The sequence below is a fragment of the Capricornis sumatraensis genome, chromosome 1, assembly GCF_032405125.1.
Source record: "Capricornis sumatraensis isolate serow.1 chromosome 1, serow.2, whole genome shotgun sequence".
Classification (NCBI taxonomy): Eukaryota; Metazoa; Chordata; class Mammalia; order Artiodactyla; family Bovidae; genus Capricornis; species Capricornis sumatraensis.
In genome coordinates this window covers 223,434,353-223,456,564 of record NC_091069.1, presented here as the reverse complement: position 1 = coordinate 223,456,564, position 22,212 = coordinate 223,434,353, and the positions used below count along the sequence as shown (strand labels likewise).

The 22,212-nt window shown below is 47.2% G+C and overlaps 1 protein-coding gene across 1 annotated transcript; it reads right to left on the bottom strand.

The window, feature by feature from the left end:
- Positions 1-1,501: 1,501 nt before the first annotated feature.
- On the bottom strand, positions 1,502-20,909 carry SIAH2 (siah E3 ubiquitin protein ligase 2). Its single transcript, XM_068977318.1, has 2 exons — positions 20,478-20,909; positions 1,502-2,962 (listed from the first exon to the last, which is right to left on the bottom strand). The coding sequence occupies exons 1-2, from the start codon at positions 20,907-20,909 to the stop codon at positions 2,405-2,407; spliced, it is 990 nt and encodes a 329-aa protein (XP_068833419.1). The 3' UTR covers positions 1,502-2,404.
- Between the last annotated feature and the right edge of the window lie 1,303 nt (positions 20,910-22,212).

Here is a 22,212-nt window from a genome sequence, read left to right as displayed (position 1 = left end):
AAGTAAAAGCTCAGTTTTGTTGCCTACGACCTTATTTTCATTCTAGACAGTGTCTGAATGGGGAGTCAGGAAGCCTGAATTCTGTGCTCCCATTAGTGCACTGTATGACTGCTGGCCCATCCCTTGACCTTTTGATGCTGATCATCTAACATTTTATGCTTTTGCGGTGACTTGATTCCACTGTCTGCTCCTTTACTGTCTTTTGTTTATAGTTTTACCCTCTGGTACTTCCTTGACCAGTTGGTCCTGATTTCCTCCATCACATATAACAAGTAGGGTGAGCTATGGGCACCATAGGATGTTGGTGAACTTGGCTAGTTTCTGTACAAAACACATTGCCTGGGTGTCACGTTTGCACCAGGCAGCCATTCCTGGACCAGCTCCACCCTGAGGGTCAAAGTCTGCCTGCTCCTGGATCTTAGTCTTACCTCCAGGGAGCCCTCTGTGTACCGGCTTGAAATATGACTTTTTCCATGACGAGAACTGTGGTTTTCATTCTTTACTCAACCTGTTATAAGCCTGTCCTTTGATTCGTGGTACTGCTTTTTTTTTGGTTGGGGGGGCTTCCCACGTGGTGCTAAAGAGCCTGCCTACCAATGCAAGAGAAATCAGAGCTGCGAGTTTGATCCCTGGGTCAGGAAGATCCCTTGGAGGAGGGGGATGGCAACCCACTCCAGTATTCTTGCCTGGAGAATCCCATGGACTACAGTCCATGGCGGGCTACAGTCCAGAGCATCCCACAGTCGAACGCTACCGAACTGACAGCATGCACATGTGTACGCATGCTACTTTTCACCTTCATGTGAGGAACAGTCTTGAAGGTAAGTTACTTTAGCAAATTTCTTAACTGCTAAACTATTCCCTGTCTAAAAACTCAGCCCTGCAACTCACCTGAAATATGAAGTAAGTCTAAAGCCATCACTCCCACCTGGCACTTCTCTGATGTCATCGGGCCACCAAGGGAAGCAGTCCATCCTTGCCGGCCATTTGGGGCTAAAACTGTGAATTCCTTTGAGAGTTCAGGGTTGGGATCAAGGGAGTGGGTCACCTTGGCTCAAACCTAGTGCTCTGGACATCACAGCCAAACCTCTTCCTTCTGATTCTGTAAACCAGGAAAAGTATTCTCTCTCTACAAGCCCTGGCACTGTCAGACAGAAAGAACCACTCAAAGGAGACCTGCCACACCCATGTCACTTTGTGGTTGAGAGAAGTGAGTTCAGACCCCAGTGGTGCCAACAATCTGTGCTGTGTCTTGGACAAATGCCTGTTTCTCCACACAGAAACAGTGAGAGCTCCAAGGGGTGCTAGGGGTGAAGCTTCATGGCACCTGCACAGTAGATACCCAATAAGTATGCATCATTCCACTCAAGATGAAGCAGAATATTCATTTTTGAAAAATATTTATTAAAAAACTAAAGTGAATGTGGAAAAAAAAAAACCAACAAACCAAACCCAACACATACCTTTAAATAGCAAGCATATGACACTGGTTATAAAGCTTTTCCAACTCTACTGATCTAGTCTTTCCCACCATCTAAGTTAAGGAGGGCCTCTGAGGGAAGCCAGGTGTAAACAGGTCATTTGTACTAGTGATGAGCAAAAACTAACTACATGAGAGCTATCAATGGCTACCCTTTTTGCTTTCCTAGGCAGTCCCTCCCAAACACAAGAGAGTGACTAGATCTCAGGACTGTGTTTGTGGGGATCTGTGGTTCTTGTTTTAATCTGGGAGTGGGAGTGTGTGTGGATGAAATAGTAGAAAGACAGACAAATCAGTAGAGGGTAATCGGAAAGCACCTTTAAAATCTGGACCCTTTCCCACAATTTAACCCAGTAATTCTCAAACTTTACTGTTGGAAAGCATCCCCTGATGAGATTGTTAAATTCGCAGGCTCCCCAAATTGCATGTTTCAGATAAGCACTCCATTGATTCTGTGCACACTGGTTAGCCATCCGGTTTGAGAAACACTGTTTAAAACGTAGTAAAACAATTCCTACCTCCTTAAACACAAGGTAAAAGCAAAGTTAAGGACTCTGCTGACAGTCACTGTGCTTTCGTCAACTTGGAGGGACCAATATAGGGAGGCAGGAAGGAGCCTCCAATTCCTAACAAACATCCTGGTCTTAGAGGAGCCCGAGAAACCTGTCAGGTGCTGTTCAGGAAGGAAGTAAAATTTAATAATCAAGTTGATTTCCGATCATAGGGTAGCCTCCAAACGACTAACCGGCCAACCTCCTCTGTCCCGGTTTAATGAACTTCGTTGGGCCAGTGCCAGATGGGAAGCTGCCATTCAGACAGGACACGGGGAAACTGTGGGTCCTGACTTGTGAAGACACTGTGAATAAAACACCTATAAAAACCTTTATTAACCAGAGAGCGCCATGCCCAAATCATGTCAGTGTGTCACGGACAACATGTAGAAATAGTCACATTGATGCCAAGGTTCCCATTATCTGCAAAAAGATGCGCTATGGCTGTGTCGAACACCAGGCAGTCGCTGTTCATGATGGCTGCGGACACGCCATCGTGGATGGACCGGGGCGTGGCCTCCCAGGTCAGTCTCCTCCGGTTCCCATTCAGTTCCAGTCTGTAGGCGAAGTTCTCCGCCTGCTTGCGAGTGCCAATGAGCAGGACGATGGCAAAGAACTGCTGGTGGCCCTCATACTTCTCTTGTTTCTCCAGCACCAGCATGAAGTGATGGCCGAAACACGACTGCATCATCACCCAGTCCACAGCTCCTGGCAGGTTAATGTCTGTGGCCAGGAAGACGATGTCTTCTCCCTGAAGGGTGGTGATGCTCTTGTGGGCGTGCATGAGATGGGACATCACGGCTTCCAGGGACCCCTGCCACTTGCAGGAAGCACCAGGACAAGGGCAAGAGTAGGGACGGTATTCACAGATGTCTTCATGCTCCGGCTTCTCGGTGTGGTGCAGGGTCAGGGAACAGCCCGTGGTCGCATACTGCAGGGACAGAAAGCAGCACAGTGAGACACTAGGGACTTCTTCCACCTCTGAGGCTGCAAACCTCAGGTTTTCCAGACTCAAACTGCACTTTTGTTTCAACTACTTTCGTTCCAGGTGAGTTAAATATTGCAGACTGAAACATCTGAGTGCCTATTCATCCTCGCACTGCCATGCATAACATCAGGGGCCCATCCCGGCCAGGAATGAGCTGCATTCCTGCCCCCGTTCCAGCACTGTTGAAAATGTGAGAACTCAAGTACTCTTACAAGTGTTTCAAACAAAATTGTGGAGCCAGCCCTAGATAACCTGGCTTTCCCCTTATTTTCTGTAAATTTAAAGAATTTTAAAAACCAATTTAGAATTGCTTGTGTGCTTTGAGTGCTAAGTCACTTGAGTCGTGCTTGACTCTTTGTGACCTTATGGACTGTAGCCCTCCAGGCTCCTCTGTCCATGGGATTTTCCAGGCAAGAATACTGGAGCGGGTTGCCATGCCCGCCTTCAGGGGATCTTCCCAACCAAGGGATGGAACCCGCATCTCCTGCATTGGCAGGCGGGTTCTTTACCACTAGCACCATAGAATTGCTTAGGGGTAGGACAAGGATGAACGTCATCTTTGGACTAGTTTTCACCGACAGTTTTGCAGATGGTGTAATTCCCCCCTGTTGGCCCCGTCCACTGCTTCCTGGCTCCAGCTGTGACCAGCAGGTGGGCTGTGGGAAAGCTGCCCTGTGGCCCCCTGCTCTTGCTGGCGGAGTGACCAGCCCAGTGCAGAAGAGGGCTGGAGACCCCTCACATGGCTAGAACTGTGACCTCACCTTCACCTTTTACTCCCTGCCCCAAGGGTGGGCTTTGGACATACATTTTTTAGGAAAAGAAATCACATTCAAGAACTTTTCAGTTTGGTTCCAGCCAGTAGAGCCTGGAGTGAGAAGGGCCTCACTCTCCTCTCAGCGTCCGCTGGACTTGCCTCAGACCCCCTCCTCAGGCCTGTGCTCAACCTCTTTGTGACTGGGTGGTCAGGTCCTCCTCACAGGCCTGGGAGGAAGGGGAACTAGAGTGGGTGCTAGAGTGGGCGCTTGTCCTAGGTGGGTTTTCCGACACAGTCAGTCTGTCCTTCAAATGCTGCCTTAATAGGGAGGGAACAAAGCCTTTTTCTCCCTGCACATTCCTGATGGATAAATCACATCTATCGTGAGAAAAGACCACACCACAGGAATTAAGACTTCTGTACCCAAACTTCATGAGAATGACCCTGCTAATTCCCAGACACCAGATAGAGAATGAATCCACCAGTAGACACTTGCTCAGAGGACTATGCTGTATTTTTGTCAAGAATAAGGAAACCTGAATGACCTCTTTAGGTGAAACCAGAAGTCAGCTTCCTCCGCCTCAAGCCCAGAGGGGCAGCTTTGCCATTTGTGCTCCCGCATTTGGATTCCCTCACCCCCTGTTGAGACATGAAGACATCAAATGATGGCAGGGCCACATCAATTTTATTTTTGGTCCCACTGGGTGACTTGCAGGATTTTCATCCCCTGACCCAGGATTGAACCCAGGGCCACAGCGGTGAAAGCCCTGAGTCCTAACCACTGGACCACCAGGGACTTCCTCTGCTTCATTTTTTCTAAGATGCCGTGTCCAAGGCTGAAAACATAAAACCAAACCCCACAGCTGTTTCTATTTTTCCCTACCCGTCCTTAAGGAATAAACCCTTATGAATTTTAAAAATAGGTCAAATTCTGATCTTTGCAGCTGAATTAAATCACTAGCAGTAAGCAGGCCCTGAACGTCTTCTCCTTACAAGACCCTAAGCTGCAGTCACTGAGAAGTAGATACGGAGGAGAGAAGGCCGCCACCACCCTTAGGGAGATGAGTCTCCCCTAATAAGGAAGAAGAAGGTGGCTTAGAGAGAGACATGCAGCTCCTTCCTCCTCTGTACCTAAAGTGAATTATAATGGTCTTCAGTAGAAATTGGCAGAAATAGTTCACTGTTATTTATTAATACTTTGCCTGTAGGAACTGCTTATTCATCTTTGAAAACCATGGACTAATTTTAAAAGCATGGGTATAAAACTTAATCAAGAAGAAGGAACAAATTTACTTATCCAGATATATTTATAGTTTGTGTTCCTAGCAGTGTAAGGCCCTAAAAAAAAACAAATCTCTATTAACTGTGTTTTAAATCCAGGGCGAGACTCGGAATACAGAGCCTTCTGAAACTCTTCTGTGAGTGATGAGTGAGACACTTCTGCCAACTGTTTAAAAACACACATCCAACACAATAAAAATAGCAAAAATTAGCCCAGAACCTGGCCAATTTCCTGGCTGAAACAAACCCTCAATATTTGGATCTGAAGACCTTTCAGAAGGTGGTGTTTACCACAGTTACCCAGGAATAATCTCAGGAACAAGCTGAAGTCTGGCTTAGAATGTACAGAAAAAGTACCACCTGCCCCCTTCCCCAGCCCAAAGCTCCAAACTACTCCAGGTTCACCAAGTCAAACGTACAACAAATATTTATCAGCAAGCAATCATTTGAGAACTTTTTCTTGTGTAACTCAGGTAGGAATATTTATATTCTGAATTATTGGTTTGCCTTACAAGTCACATACTTTTCCTTCCACCCAAATACAGACAGTAGGGGACCTCCCCAAATTACACAAATAGACCAGGCATTACTTAGCATCTCTGTGGACAGTGACCTTGTGAGCAAAGATCTTACTGCAGCCTCTATTAACTTCAGTAAATATAATTTTAAAGTGTTACGTGCTTATTCTGCTTTTTCTCAACAAGCTGAACTTTAATGCCCATCTATTCCTTCTCTTTTCCATCATGGGTGAGGGCGTGTCTTCATGACCACTGGCACCACTGTTAGGATGACCGAATTAGAGATGATGGTCTCTAAAAAGAAAAGATCTAGACTTTAAACATGTGTGCACTCACACGTACACAAACACATGCACTCTCGTGCCACATCCGATACTTGTGACAGTCTCGCCACTGTTCTGGAGTGATGCTCTTGTCATTACATTATCAGTGCTCCTGCAGGGGTCACAGGGCTGCCTTTGGGGTCTACAAATCTGAGGCAGCCTGTAGAATGGTTTAGGGGCCTCTGAGGAGCAAACCCAAATTGCACGGGTCCCTGGGCTTGTGTCTTCTCGATAAGCGCCAAGGGTTTCTAAGGGCTGCCCCCGTGTGGCACAGATCCCGCCCCTGTGGCGTCTGCTGTCAGAGGGGCTGTACCATGCAACAATAAACAGCTCGAGCACATCAGAAATACAGGCACCTATGCAAAGGAAGAAGGGGGGGCAGGGGTGACAGGTGATTTCAAAGTGGAGACAGGCTGACGAAGGGGGGTACGGAAAGCCTCACGGGGGAGAAGGCAGATTGTGGAAGGAATAGTTCCATCTGGTTCTAGCGCAGGGTGAACGGAGCATGTGTTGGGGACAAAACATAATGAGCAGGCGGGTCCAGGTTCCGTCTAGGACGTTACTGACAGGTTAGTTCATTTCCAGAGTTTCTCTGAAGCAGCACTACTGGCAAAGAGCAAATGCGTCTTGGTTTGGGGCCTGTGCTGTGTACTGGAGAGTGTTTAGTGGCATCCCTGGCCTTGAAGATGCCAGGAGAGTCCCGCCCCCCCACCACGTGGTGACCACCAGAAATGTCACCAGGCATGGCCACATGTCTCCTGGGTGGCAAAATCACCCGAGCTGAGAGCCCCTGATTTCAGTGAGTGACACAGCCGGCTGGGCAGGCACACTCCCAGGCGTGAGGAGGGGCCACAGCAGGAAGCTGGTCTGGCTGGTCACTGCCCTGCCCAGTGGGTGCCACCCGGGGCACTTCAGGAAATAATCCAGCCGCAACACACAGCTAGACCTCGATGGCTTGAGCAGTATGGATGGAAGCTGGGGCACTGGTTCCACCCGTTTTACAGGATGACTCATCCCAGCCATGTGGTCATCCATGGCCACACCAGGGTCAGAGCCTTGAGTTTCTGGATCCTCTGTGGCCCTTTCTCTGAACACAGCAGCTTAGGGGTCAAAGAACCAATCTTTTGCAGAAAAAGAAATTGGCCTTGATCTCCCCACCCAAGCCCTCCCAGCCCCAACATACACACAAAACCCAGGGCCCACAGATATGCTGTTTCTAGAAACTGGTTCAAATATAACTTCTTCCAGGTTTGCAAGGAGAAAAACAGCCCCAAACGTGGCTATCCCTAAGGAACGAGGCAGCAGCATGTCACAAACAAGTAACCAGTAATTAGGCCCCCCCTCTCCCCCCGCCTTCTCTGGCATCTGGCAAGAAAGTCCTGAGGTCTCCCTCCTCTTGCTCTGGCCAGGGCCTGCCCACCCGGTGGGAGGGTTCAAAGGATGCCCGTTTTTCTTGAGACGACTGGTTCTTCAAGGCACACACTTGTCTCTGAGATAAAGCACCTGGGCTGCTTTGCAGAGGGCTGCCTGCAGCCTGGGACACATCTGCGGTTATAAATGAGATTTCCCCCCGGGAAATATCTGCTCATCTCCCCTGGGGGGTGGGGCACAAGGTGGGATGTGCTTTAAGTAAACCCCTCTTTAGGCTGGGGGCCAGGGGAGGCACGACCACACACACAAGCCCAAAGCTAAAGAAGAATGCACGGCAGGGGGAGAGATGGCCCAGCAAAGCAATGTTGAAATAACACTTCTGACTTTTCCTTTAGAAATTTTTCACGTTGCGATGGCTCAAAAGTCTTGTACAAACACATTCTGCCGCTGTGAAAAGGCGACAGAGGACCCTGGTGCCTCATTCTGATGTCTTTGCAGAAAGCAGTAAATAGTGCCAATTCTTTCCCTGGACATGGGGTTTGAAGGTGGTTTTGTTTAAGCTGGAATTTAGCAAGGTTTTCTCCTTTTTGGCACAGAGACCCCTTGACACACAAATACACATGACAAGGTAGGTCAGAAACACAGTCAATCACTAGACACCTGGTATTTATTCAAGAAACACAGGCATGTTATATTTGTTTAAGGAATAAGTATATAAACGGAATTCTTAGCCTGGGTGCTAGTGAAGGTCGTGGATTCCATGACTGGTTTAGAACAAGTTTTTTCACCTATTTAATTAAATCTGAGTCCAGGCAATTTAAGGACGATTTGCTGAACTCTCAACAATCAACAGTCTATGACACTGGAGGCACTGGGAACCAACCAGGTCCCTCTGGGGACTGTGAGGTAACCGCCTTGCCTCCACCTGCTTACCTCCTAGGAAACAGGGAAGTGTATTAGCAGACTATCTGCCAGTACCTCAAATGAGAACATCTCAAGAAAAACAAAACATAATAAATATAATAGATACTTGTTGTTGATGCTTATAAACTTCTGAATTAGACCCAAGAAATGACCTTGTCTTGGGGTAAGCAAAAGCAAACTGCACTTTCTTTCCATCTAAATAAGCTGTAAGCATCACAGAATGCACACGGAGGACCAAACGTCTGACCCTGGACTGGGAAACCAAAACCGCTACAAAGGGCATTACTGGGGCAACCACTGAAATTTGAATATGGACTCTGGACTAGATAAGAATATCTATGCCATATCACATTTCTTGATTTTGATAACTGTACCATATTACATAAGAAAATGTCCTTGATTTGAGAGGAGAAACACAGGCAAGTACTTAGGGATAAAAGGACAGGGTGTCTGCAGTTTCCACGTTTTATATATATATATATATATATATATATATATGAATGGAGAGAGCACAAACAATAAAGCAAGTGGGGCAAAAAGGAGGTAAATGGTGAATGTGGATAAAGGCAATATGGGAATTTGTGCTATTATTGCAAGTGTCATGTAAATCTGAAATCATATAAAACAATCCAGAAGGACTTTCCTAGTGGTCCAGTGGCTAAGACTTTGCACCTCCCAGTGCAGGGGGCCTGGATTTGATCCCTGGTCAGGGAACTAAGATCCCATGTGCCACAACTAAGACCAGGCACTGCCAAATAAATAAAAATAAATATTAACAATAAACCCCAGAGACTAAGCATGTTCATCCTTCTGGGGGTAGAGATTCTTTTTGCAGATCTGAATGATTATTGTGATAGTTTTTTTTTTTTTTTTAAAGAAAATATGCTTTTAACTACATACTTGCATGTAAATGCAACCAAACTAATAGTTTATCTTTTATTAGAAGTTCTTGGGACTCATTTTAGTGAGCCAACAAAATGTGGCACTGAAGATATCGATTGTTATAATTACCAACTTTTTTTTGACCCCTTCCTCACCCAAAGTAGACAGAGCCTTCTCTGTTGCTCCTCGGATGCTCCCAGAGGTTTGTGGGCACCTGACAGATCTATGGCCCTGGATGATGGTTTCCAGGTTCATGATCCACCACCCTTAGTGCCCCACGGGAAACTCCTGTTCACTTCCAGACCACATCTGGAAGAGGAGCTCCAGGTATGAAACATACCTGCACCCCTTTCATAAACAGGTAAACCCCTTTTATCACTGGGGAGGTGACCCCATGAAGGGAATCAGTTAGTTCAGTGGGAAGGATGGATCCTGACAGTATAACAGGTATGCTCAGCAGATGATAAAAGGCTATTGGTTGAAGTCTCTGTTTCTCAACACTGTTTAGACTTGATCAAGTGGGAGCTGCAGCTAAACCTAGTCTAGACCCATATAGTGGTAAAACTTATATCTTAACCAGCAGTTACACTTAAACGTTACCATTTTCTTTAAAACTTTTAAATTTTTATTTGTGGCTGCTCTGGGTCTTCGTTGCTGCGTGTGAGCTTACTCTTGTGGACAGCGGGGGCTACTCTTTGTTGTGGTTCACAGGCTTCTCACTGCAGTGCCTTCTCTTCTTGTGGCTCACGGGCTCAGGGGCACACAGGCTTCTGTAGTTGTGGCTCATGGGCTCAGGAGCCGAGGTACGTGAGTTTAGTTGTTCTGTGGCATGTGGGATCTTCCCAGACCAGGGATCGAACCCGCCAGCGTCCCCTGCGTTGGCAGGTGGGTTCTCAACCACTGGACCCCCAGGGAAGTCCAATTTTACCACTTTCTAACAGGACTTCTAGCAATCCAAGCTAGCTCTTTTGTGACTAAAATTTTTTTATCTTCCCCCCAAAATATCATTGAATGATCCCGTGTTATTTTCCAATTAATTTATGGGTCTGTTAATTTTGCTTATTGACTTACTGATTTATTGCCTGCTTCCTGTTTACCCACTATTTGTTGGTAGATGAATAAATATTAGGTTTATCTGCAAAAGATGATTGCTCTCCACCATGTTACTTTTACTTTAATTAAGTCTTACTGTGGAACTTAGAATTAAAAAATAATTCAATAGATCTTGAGACCATGTAAGGAAAACATGTACATTTTAGACTTCATTCATTCTGGGTTGAATGACTTCTGTAATTTTTGACCAAGGCATTTCACATACTTTATTTACATGAACTATTTCGATGGGGGTGTTTCTAGCTTCTCTGAAGCCTTACCTAGATGGGGAAACAGGATGCTGTTGTCATTCTGATGCTGTATGTCACTTTTGCTTAGTGTGTTTACAACCACTGGTAGAATGGCTGTGATTGGAACTCAAGCAACCAGTGTCTTGTGTGACCCTGGATTGAGCCTGCCTACCCTGTCACCTCTGAGTGGGTCTATAAAACTACCTGCCAAATAATCAGCCCTTGACTGTTATCACCAGTGGAGAAGTTCAGACTTGAGCAGCAGGAGAAATGACATCTCTTTTTGTGACTTCATTATAATACTCACCCTGCATCTTTTTGTCTAGCATCTTTTCTCTAAGAACCTCAGCGGATTTTCACTCAAACGGTACATTCCTCACCTTTGCTATGAGGTAGTGCAAAGACAGAATTATCAGAGTGCAGTCTCAGTTTCACAGATGTTAGTATGAGAATAGTGTCACTCAGTCCCCGAACTGTCAAACAGTGGTGAGGCCAAGCAAACACTGACGCTGAACTTTATAAACTTTCTTCTGGAGAAGACAATGCTCATGAAAACCTTGGGCTTAAAAATTCTCCTTTTTGCCTAAGAAAAAGTCAACAAACCCCATGTGGCAGGGCTTTCTTACTGAAGGCGACTTGGTGGGAGAATCTGGCCTCTTATTATCGCAGTCATCTGAGAACATCCTGCTTTTGGGGAGGTGTGTGCGTGCAAGTGTGCATGTGTGTGCGCGTACAAAGACTCCTTTTGATGGCAGGGGTTTCTTTTTAATCTTGGAAGTGTTAAACAAAAGTTGACTTTTGACCAAGTATACCTCTCATCTGACCATAGATCGAGCTAGCAGGCAACACTCCCCACCCCGTGGACTTGGAGAACCAGTTTCGTGAGGTCCCTTCAGAATCTCTGCTGAAGCAAACAAAAGCAGGAGCTGGAGTGAGAGGCTTTATGGACCTTGTCCAGCCTTTCTCAACACCCTTCTTCCTGCCAGCTTCCCATCTGTGAGATCACATTCACTGCCCTGCCCACCCTTCAAACGCTGCTCCATCTCTCTGGATGCTTTATTTCTCAAAGGATACAACTGAATTCATAAGAAAGCTTAAGTGGTAGGGGTGCTAGATTTAGCAAATAAAAATACAAGCAGCCTAGAATGTTCCAGGCAATTATTTATCTATTAAAATTTAACTAGGCATCCTTATTACACCTAGCAGCTTCAGGGGTACCACTGTCATCCTTCCAGAAGCTACTGTGTGAGCCTGGAGTGGAAAGATCACCTCAGCCAGGCAGAGGGGTAGCAGAAAAGACACTGTGTGTAATTACAAGGCACCTTCTGTGGTTTCTGTTCCCAGTGCTGTGTTACTCAGCATGTGGGAATCTTAATTCCCAGACCATGGATCGAACCCACATCCCCTGAAGGGGAAGCTCAGTGTTTTAACCAGTGGACCACCAGGGAAGTTCTCAAACTTACAAATTTTGAGCAAATTTCTTAGGGGGCATGTTAACCATGTCCTGTTTCCTTTACAAAGTAATTAGGAGGATAACACAAGATAATGTGCCCAGCTCGGACCAGGTAAACAATGTTTTATACAAGCACTGGCCTCCCACGAGCCCCACTGGATATTCCATCCCTTCCTTTCCTGAGGACACCCTGCTCATCCTCCTTAATACAGCTCTGGCACCACAACTGAGGGAGGCCTCCAGACTCCTCTGCTCCTACTACTCAGAAGGGCTCTGTTGGCACATCTGTCTCCACAATTAGACTCAATTTCAGAAGGACGGGGTGGTAGGGGAGGCAGTGGTTGGCTAGGGAGATTTTTGGTAGGAAGAGAGGGCTTGGGGCTGCAGGGTATTCCAAGGCCTGGGTGGGTCTGATGAAAAGTTAATGGGTAATCAGGAGGAGCCAACTCTGGCCTGATGTTACATGAGGGAGAAAAAGTAGGCACTAGCATTAAAGCAAAAGGATAACACCTATTGCTGGTGATGCTGGAGAGAAATGGGCACTCGGTGCCCATTTGATTCTATGTGAAAAAGCAGTTTGGCTTTATGAGCAAAAGCTGTTTTCTGCACATGCTCTTTGTTCCTACCATTCAACTTGTAGGAGCTTATCATTAGGAAATAATTATTTTCTTATGCACAGGGATTCAGTTATAGCGGTACTTTTTTTTTGAAGCACAATAAGAAAACAATGATTTAAATGACCACAAACAGGGGCTTGATTAAATAACTCTGATACATTCATAACCAACATCATGTTCCATAACATTCCAGAGTTAATGGAACTGTAATACTATATAGTCATTAAACAGGATCTTAAGGAATATTTATCAGTGTGGAAAAGCAGTCAGAATGTATTAGATGAAAAAATAGGTTATGAAATAGTGTGTGAATTTCGTGTTTTACCTGTTTGTCATTGTCGGTTTTTTGTTGTTGCTGGTTTGTAAGTTTTGATGTAGAGGTAAGTTTGCGAGGACATGTGCAAAAATGGTGTAGTGGCTATTCTAGGTGGGCAGGATTATAGAAAATAGTATCAAATTAAAATCTCCTGTATGTTCTACATTTAAAAAAGATCATTACTTTTAAAAACAAAATATATGCATAAAAAAGTTCCCTAATCTAAGCAGGTTTTCTCTTCTAAAAGCATTAAAGAAATTTTTAAAAACTCTCATCACTGAAAAACCAATGCCACAGCCAACTTACCTAGTTCTATGGAAACCCTATAAGACTAGGAATAGGGAAGAGAAGCTCGATGGGAGAACTGATGGGAGAAAAAAAGATTCCTTTTTTTCTTTTTAGGGCTTCCTTGATAGCTCAATTGGTAAAGAATCCACCTGCAATGCAGGAGACCCTGGTTCGATTCCTGGGTCGGGAAGATCCCCTGGAAAAGGAATAGGCTACCTACTCCAGTATTCTTGGGCTTCCCTGTAGCTCAGCTGGTAAAGAATCTGCCCGCAATGCGGGAGACCTGAGTTCAATCCCTGAGTTTGGGAAGATCCCCTGGAGAAGGGAAAGGCTACCCACTCCAGTATTCTGGCCTAGAGAATTCCATGGACTGTATATGTATAGTCCGTGGGGTCACAAAGAGTCAGACACGACTGAGCAACTGGACCTGACCTCAGACTCCAGTCATTTGCTTTCTGTTAGTTTCTAACTGTGCACATTTATTTAGTTTTTACTTTGTTGCTGGGCACTCTGCATGAATTACTACCACAATCATCACCCCATTTTAGCAACAAGCCACGGAGGCTTGGAGAGGTCACCAACCAGTACAGTAAAGACAGATAGGATTGGGACCAGGAGGCTCGACTAGGGCCTGCCTTCAAAACTACCAGAGTTAAGAGGTGAAGGGGAGGAGTGGGAGAAGGAAAGACCTAAAGACACCATCTCCATTGATTCAAAGTTTTGAAATAGGGCCCAGGCCCACACATTTAATACAGGTGTACCTTCCATTCATCTCAACAGCTAAAAACTAGGAACGGGGTGATCTTTTATCTCACAGACACTATACAGTATAAAAATGATTACAATAAAACTTTTACCCAACTGGCAATGAGAATGTCAGTTTCACAGTTTTTAAGAAACAAATGGAGAATGTGTGGGGCAAAGTTGATGAAATTCTGCTAGGGAATTTTCAGCATCTCTCATGAGCTTTAGAAAGTATACTCAGGTGAATGCTGGCATTCACTCTGGCACATGTATACCTACTATGTGCCCTTTTCAAAGACTGAGGACTTTATGGGTGTGGATGAGAAACGCCACTGTTTACAAATTTTGTCAGACACACAAGTTGGACAATAAAGATATTTTACATTGAGGTCTTCCTATGGTCATGTGTATACAGCATTTTATATAGGGCTTTCAACAAAAAAAACCAAAAAGGGCAATTCTAATCCATCCTAACCTGGGGACTCTATAGGTCAGACCTCCTGTACCTTTTGGTTTTCGTCCATTCTGGCTGTACCAAAGATCAATCTTAACTAACAATGATTTACTCTAGTTCCAGGACTTGGTGACCTGTGAAAAATCTTTGGCCAACTCTGTGTAGAATCATCATTAAACTTCCGAGTACTCTTTTCACGCATTCTAGTGCTTCTGTCCTTGATTTTACACTCAAAAGCTGTCCATTGTCTTCTGGAAAATCTTGAGCCTCACCAGAAACACATGTGGACCCCAGTGCTTGCCAGCTCAAGCTTCTATGAGCCAACCCAGTCAACTTCAGCCAGGAATGAGGACGGAAGGGATGACTTCCAAAGTAACGGATTTTGTCTTAGAGGAATTTTTGAGGTTCGGAAGAGATCCCTGAAATGGTTCTGGCAAATTGGCTTATCCCCTCAGACTGTTAGGTGACTGATCACCCATCACCTAGCAACTGCTCTGATCCCACCCACCTTCCATCTGTTTTGGTGACACAGAAGTCCTCGCCAGCATTGCAAATCTGACCTGAGAGCACCCACCAGCTCAAGGTTCTCTCTGCTCTTTTTAACTGACGAACAAACAGATCTAAGGAGCCAGTGACAGGACTGAGCTCACAGAAAGCCAGGATGAGAACCCAGTTCTGTCTCCTGACTAGTGCCTTTTCTCTTGACCAGCTCACTAGACTCCAGAATTTTAGGCAGAAAAAGATCCTTGGTATAGTCATCTTGTCCAGCTCTTAAGACATTCAGGTGCGAAGAAACAGACTGACTTGTACAAAGTGTCAAACATCTAGTCAATAGGACAACAGTTCAGGTCTCCCAAAGGCCAGAATGTTGGCATTTTCTCTCAGCAAAACAAAGATGAAAAGGCAGTAAGCTGTAACAGTTGGGACCTATCAGAATTCCAGAGTTCATATGTTCTCAGAGTCAAATGAGAACTTCCAGGCTCAGTGGATGTTTTCTGAAAGAGAACCAGGTCAGAGGTTACACCCTGGAAGCTGGAGTTTGGTCTACAGACACGGTTGGTTTGGCCTGCAAGTGCTAGCTTTACATCTGAATTTGGACACTGGTTTGGTTTTTTTTTTTTTTTTTTTAATCGAGATATTCAACATTAAAAAAATGCAGATTTCTGAATTTTCTTGAAAAAAATCCAAAGATCTGGCATGGCTGCAATCACATTCCCATCCAGGCCAATCAGCCAGAGTTGAGCAAAAGTTGTGGTCCAACTCCCAACCACCTCCACTGCCCCTGACGTTGCTTGAACCCTAAGGTCACATGGCAGATACCCCTCTCCCTTGCATTACCTGTCCCTGCTGGTGTTTAGGGTTTCTCCCCACTGGACTAGATCAGTCCACACATTTTAACTTACAACTGGATTATCTGATCTGACTTTAAGATTTTTTTTTAATGTGGACCATTTTAAAGTCTTTACTGAATTTGTCACAATATTGTTTTTTCTTTTCTTTCAATGTTGGATTTTTGGCCCAGAGGCATGTAGGATTTTAGCTGCCCAACCAGGGATTGAACCCACACCCCCTACACTGGAGGACAAAGTCTAAACCACTGGACCATCGCAGAAGTCCCTCAGTTTTTTTTTTTAAAGAATACAAACAACACTGTCACAATCCAACTACAGAGAAGAAGTATCTGACGAGGCTTTCTAGTTCAGTATTTGGAGATAATGCTGCAAGAAACTTCTACAGAAACCAAAGAAAAAGTGGAAAGAAAATGTCTCATAGTGTAAGAGGGCTGGGGTGTGTGTGAGCATTTCCTATGGTTTTGGAGAGAAATAATTCTTTGCAACCCCGTGGATTGTAGCTGCCAGGGGAATTCTCCAGGCAAGAATCCTGGAGCTGGGAGCCATTCCCTTCTCCAGGGTATCTTTCTGACCCAGGGATCGAACCTGAGTCTTCTGCATTTCAGACAGATTGTTTTACCATCTGAGCCACCAGGGAAGCCCCAAAGGAAAAGTGGAAAGAAAATGTCTGATAGTGAAAGAGGGCTGGAGTGTTTTAGCATTTCTCATGATTTTGGAGAGAAATAGTTGGCTGATATTAAAATACACTGTTGAATGGGGGGCCCCAATGTGACAGCCTTCACTTCTCCCCCTGCATCCACACTCTCCAGAGATGATGGTGGGTTTGTGATAAGGGGACAGGATGTCAAAACTTCCCAGGCGTGGCACAAGTCATAGAATGGACTAAAAATACCCCAGGTGGCAGAGAGCCATACTCTGATAGAGATCCTTTTTTAAAAAGAGATCTGAGCTAACAGTGCATGTGGTGCCCTCTGTCACAGGTGCTGGCAGGACTCTAGCCTTTAATTATGTGACCCCCTCCCTTTTTTGGTGACTCACACCCTGGTTCAGAGGGTAAAGCGTCTGCCTGCAATGCAAGAGACCCAGGTTTGATCCCTGGGTCGGGAAGATCCTCTGGAGAAGGAAATGGCAACCTACTCCAGTATTCTTGCCTGGAGAATCCCATGGACAGAGGAGCCTGGTGGCTTACAGTCCAAGGGGCAGCAAAGAATTGGACACAATGGAGCAACTTCACTTTCTTTCCACTTCGGGGCCAATGGAAGCATGAGCAATTCAGAGCTGGATTGCTGCTGCTGCTGCTGCTGCTGCTAAGTCGCTTCAGTCGTGTCTAACTCTGTGCGACCCCATAGATGGCAGCCCACCAGGCTCCCCCATCCCTGATTCTCCAGGCAAGAACACTGGAGTGGGTTGCCATTTCCTTCTCCAGTGCATGAAAGTGAAAAGTGAAAGTGAAGTCGCTCAGTTGTGTCCAACTCTTCTCGACCCCATGGACTGCAGCCTACCAGGTTCCTCCGTCCATGGGGTTTTCCAGGCAAGAGTACTGGAGTGGGGTGCCATTGCCTTCTCCGAGAGCCAGACTGAAATCCCCCCAAATATTGGGTGTATAAGCTATTCCCCCTCACCCCTTGATCTTCCCACCCCCCCAAGCCCTACAAAATTCCTCCCAATAAACTTTATAGTCAGCAGCTATGTTGTCTCACTGGGATGTGTCCATCTGGTGACCTCATCCAGTTGGATGATTTTGTTACTGGTGTCAACCTCAGGTTGTGATCTGGAGCCTCCGAGTATAACCTCAGATTCCAAATCAAAGGATGTGTGCCTTCAGGATGAAGGTTTATGAACTGGTCCACCGTATGATCTCAAGTCACTTAACTCTTAACCTCTCTATAGGCACATGTTTCCTCACCTGAGAATAAGAAAGGTAGACTCATAAAAGATAACCCACACAAAGGAGCTGGCATGCAGAGGGCCTTAACAAGCATTCCATAGAGCCTCCCTTCTTTTAATGGAGTTCCAGAACCTACGGGTCCTTAGAAGTTGAACAGTCCAATCCCCTCATTACAGATGAAAATAGCAGGCTCTCAGAGGTAGTCTCTCAGGCAAACAACGGCAGTGCCAGGCAACTCTTGAGAGCTGGCTTTTGGTATTTTACCCAACACGGGTTTTCTCCCATGAGCCAGCCCATGAAAGACTCAGACCAAGTGGGGACAAGGCAGTCCCTATGACTTCCAGGAGCAAGGGTGAAGCATAGGGCTGGCTAAGCAGACCACTGTGTTGGAGTTTGCCATAGGCCTCACCACTCCCTATTGCTCTCAGCCTTCCCAACGAATATCATTTCAGTTGTTTGCTGGGTCTCTGTATCCATCCAAGTTTGATTTATCCAGACTAACTGGTTGAGTTCTCCTGTCAATAGTCTGGATTACTGATCAATCAAAGTTGAGGCGTGCATATTCCAGCTTTATAAATCTCACATGTATGTATTTACACAAAAGTGACCTCCTCCCCCCAAGGTCACTTTCTAAGCTGGGTTCCTGGTCTGTAGGGGGATGGTTGACCTTGTTTAATTTCAGCTTGCAAAGCAATGGCTTTATCCAGCTGCAGTCCTACAGAATGGGACCTTTCTAAAAATCAGTGACATAAACAGAAACACTGGATACCCTTGATTCCCAAGAGAACTCTTTCTTCAAGACATAGCACATTAGGAAAGAATATATACTTCAGTAGGAACAATAATTCTGGATTCTGAAAGTGAAACTTCACACTTCATATAGTATGTTATAACTGCCCCCATTCTCTAAGGAGCAAGCAACATAATGCTCTTATGATACTGCTTTAAAAAATAAATTAGGGACGGCTTGTTCAGTTGCTAAGTTGTGTCCGACTCTGTGACCCCATGGACTGTAGCCCGCCCAGGCTTCTCTGTCCATGGGATTTCCCCAGGCAAGAATACTGGAGTGGGTAGCCATTCCCTTCTCCAGGGGATATTCCCCACCCAGGGATTGAACCCGCATCTCCTGCATTGTCAGGCAGATAGGGATAGCTGACTGATATCAAATGCTCATTTGTAAAATGTTATTCATCTGAAATCATTTCTTCTGTTAGCCACTAAAGGCCTAGGGGAAAGTGAAGGGTGAGAAGATGGCTCCCCAGAAACCCTGTGGGGCATCCCCCACCTACTCACCCAGCTTCCACAAAATATCTCAAACCTCAAATATCCATTCTTATGTCACCAATCACCAAATCTTCCCTTGATCACTAGGCTGCCACCTTGTTCATGACCCTAAGAAAATTTTGAAACTGTTTTGTGTAAATTTTATGACAAACTACTACTGGGCTGGGTACATTAGTAAGCATTGCATGAGGAGTGGTTCAAAGCATGATAATTTATTAGGGTTGACTGAAAACCCATAGCTCAAACACAAGTTCAAACGCTTATTTGAATATGCTATTTTAAACCCTATTTGTGGCAGGACACAGACCAAATTAAATCACTCATTTTACTGACATTCGTCCCAAGCTTCAGTTCTCTGGTGGATTATTTTTAATTTAAAAATAAGCCCTTGCCCTATAAAAGTAAGCAGCAGCAAAGAGAAATCAATGCCAGAGAGCCTAAATGGCCCATGAAGCACTTTACCCAAAAAACTCCAAAAATATTAATGACATTATTTCTAAGTTTAAAAAATGAACTGTATGGTAAAATTCTAGGTTATAATGCGGTAATATAGATAGATATGTCTCTATCTGCTCCTGAAACTGCTCCTGAAGATTTTTACCCAAAAGATGTAAACTGATGTTACAGTATGACCACACAATGCAAAATTATGCAGCCATTTAAAATACAATGAGATAGACTTAGGCTGCAGACATATAAAAATATGTGTGATGAAACGAACTTAAGTCAGCAAGCTGCAGAAGCCATTTTTGGAGAAAAACTTAAGTGTGCATATATAAACCTTCCTGACATTAACATCGACCATTCTATATTCAGCTGCGGAGAGTGTATTTATACATGGTTAGAAAAAACCCCATGCAGATGCATACTAAACCTAACATCGGTGGGAAAGGAGACGTTTGGGTCTTTCACTTGTCTCAGTGATGTGCCCTTTTTTTTTTTTTTGCAAGAGCACTGATAATTTTTTAACTAAACAAAAAATAAAGTGGTGGGCTTTAAAGAACTGTAACAACAGCTCCTGCGTGCCCTTCCAGTTAAATTCCCCATCAACTCGTTTTCACCCCACTTAGTAAAATAACACAACTCATCAGTCCTTGGAAGGCTAGGAGAGGGAAAGGCGTGGCTACAAGGTTTTCTTGTTGGAGGAAAACAGGCTGTAGGCGCCCTTTTTTTTTTTTTTTTTTTTTTTTAGCTACACTCCCGAGGGCTCCCACGTGTCAGGGGTGCGCAGAAGGCTGACGCGGGGGGCAGGAGGAATCCAGGACCAGTTCTTCCAAGCCCAGCGCTGGCGAGGGGTGCGTTTAATTCGCTCCTTTCCCCCCTCCTCTGTCCCCCACAGATAGTCAGCTTCTGGGTCCAAGTTTTCCTTCCGCGGCCCAGCTATACCCAAGCTGAGTACACGTCTGCAGAGTACGCAGGCTCCGGGTGGGGACAGCGTGATCGCGTGCCAATCAGGCTGGGGTCAGTGATCGGGCAGCAGTCGGCCCAGAGCTGCTCCCAAAGTGGACAGGTGGCATGGGGGAGGGCGAACACGGTGTAAACTCCCCCCCCACCCCCCGTTAATAAGAGAGAAGCCCACTGCCTCTCAGCGCCCGCGAATGGGCTGGGGACACAGGAGTCCCAGGAGGTCGCCGGGCGGTGGTGCGTGGCTGGCACCTGGGCTTACCTTGCAGGGAAACAGAACTGCCGAGGCCACCTTCTCCATAGCCAGGTTCCTGATGCTGGGCGTCAGGGCGCCCCGGCACGTCGGGCAGCAGCTCAACTTCTGGCGGCATTGGTTACACACCAGGTGCCCGGCCTGGCACTGCAGGATGGGAGGCAGGACATAGTCAAAGCACACCGGGCACTCGAAGAGCGAGGTCAGCTCGTGGTGCTGCGGAGACACTGGGCCAGCTCCTCCTCCGCCGCCGCCGCCGCCGCCGCCGGGGCCCGAGACCACCGCCGCCGCGGCGGGCACCGCGGACGAGCCGGGGCCCGCAGCCGAGATGGTGGCGGCGGCCGGGGGCGCAGCCGGGGACGGAGCGTGCTGTGGCTGCGGCGGCGGCTGCTTGCTGCAGGGTTTGTTAGCGCTGGGGCCGGTGGAGGACGGGCGGCTCATTGCGCTCCGAACCAACCATGGAACTGCGGGCGCCTGCCTGCCGCGGGGCCGCCGGGGTCAAGGCGGTGCGCGCCCCGCGGGCGGCGGGCTCCTGGGCAACGCCACCGCGCCCAGCCCGGGACCGAGCAGCGGAGACGATCGGCGCCGGGCAGGATGGGGGGCTGGACCGCGCTGACGATCTCCGCGGTCCCCGGCGCTCCGAACACCCCTCCGCGCCCCCAAACTCCTCCTCCCGGCGGTGTCGCGGCCCCGAAGCCGAGCGGTGCGCAGAACCCCGGCCCACCAGCTACCGGAGCGGCCGCTGACGCAAGCCCCGGGGGCGCGCGCGGACGTGACGCTTGGACACGTGTGCGGCCGCCCGGGCGCGCGGGGACTGGCAGAACCACCCGGAGCTGGAGCTCCGGCTCCGCCCGACTCCAGCTGGCAGCGCTGGGGACCGCCTAGCGCCAGCGCTTCCTGCCTGGGCTGCGGTCCCGGCCCGCGCCAGTGAGCATGCCCGGCTCGCCGCTGCCGCCGCGCGGGGTCTCCTTTTCCGGGCCGCGGAGGAGTCCGCCCTTCGGCAAGGCGTCGCCTGAGTTCTTCGGCCACACCCCAGGGAGTCACGCCAACGCGTTCCGCGGGCTCAGAGCCGAAGGATAACTTTAGGCGGGGCGGGGGCTTGGGTGGGGGGCGGGGCGGGGCGGGGCGGGACGCGGGTGCCCCAGGGACAGGTCGGAAAAAACCGAGAGGTTTCTTTTCCTAGGGTTGAGTCAGCAGCGCGCGGGGGAGGCGTGACCGCGGTCAGGACAGCTCTTAGACCCGGAGCTTTGGGCGGGAGCAGGGCAAGGGGCTCGGGATGGGTCTGCAGCGGGCGCAGGACCTAGTGCTGGGATGTTAGGGATATATTTGGACCACTCCTTGGTCCTGCTCTTCCCAGGGGGAAAGGAGGTAAACTAGTCTTTTACCATTGGCCCTGCCAAAGCCTTCGTTGAATTGAGTTGAGCGCCTCTGACTTGCTAGAGGGCCAGGGAGGGAGTTCACGGACAGAGTTAACTAAAAGGAGTTCGAGATCGCCAGAATCTAAGAATGCCAGAAATGTGGCTAGGGTCCTGAAACCCCGGGAAAACAATGGATGATGCTCCAGTATAACGCATCTTTATCTTTGAGATCCCGCGGAAGTCCAAGACTTTGATGGCAAGGTGTGGGCCCTGGCCCCACACGCTCAGCCGAAGCCCTGGAGTGAGAACCGCAAGTTAACGTGTACGGAGTTGAATTGCTTTTCTGCAACTTTGACCCACTGACACTGGAATTGAGGCAATGAACT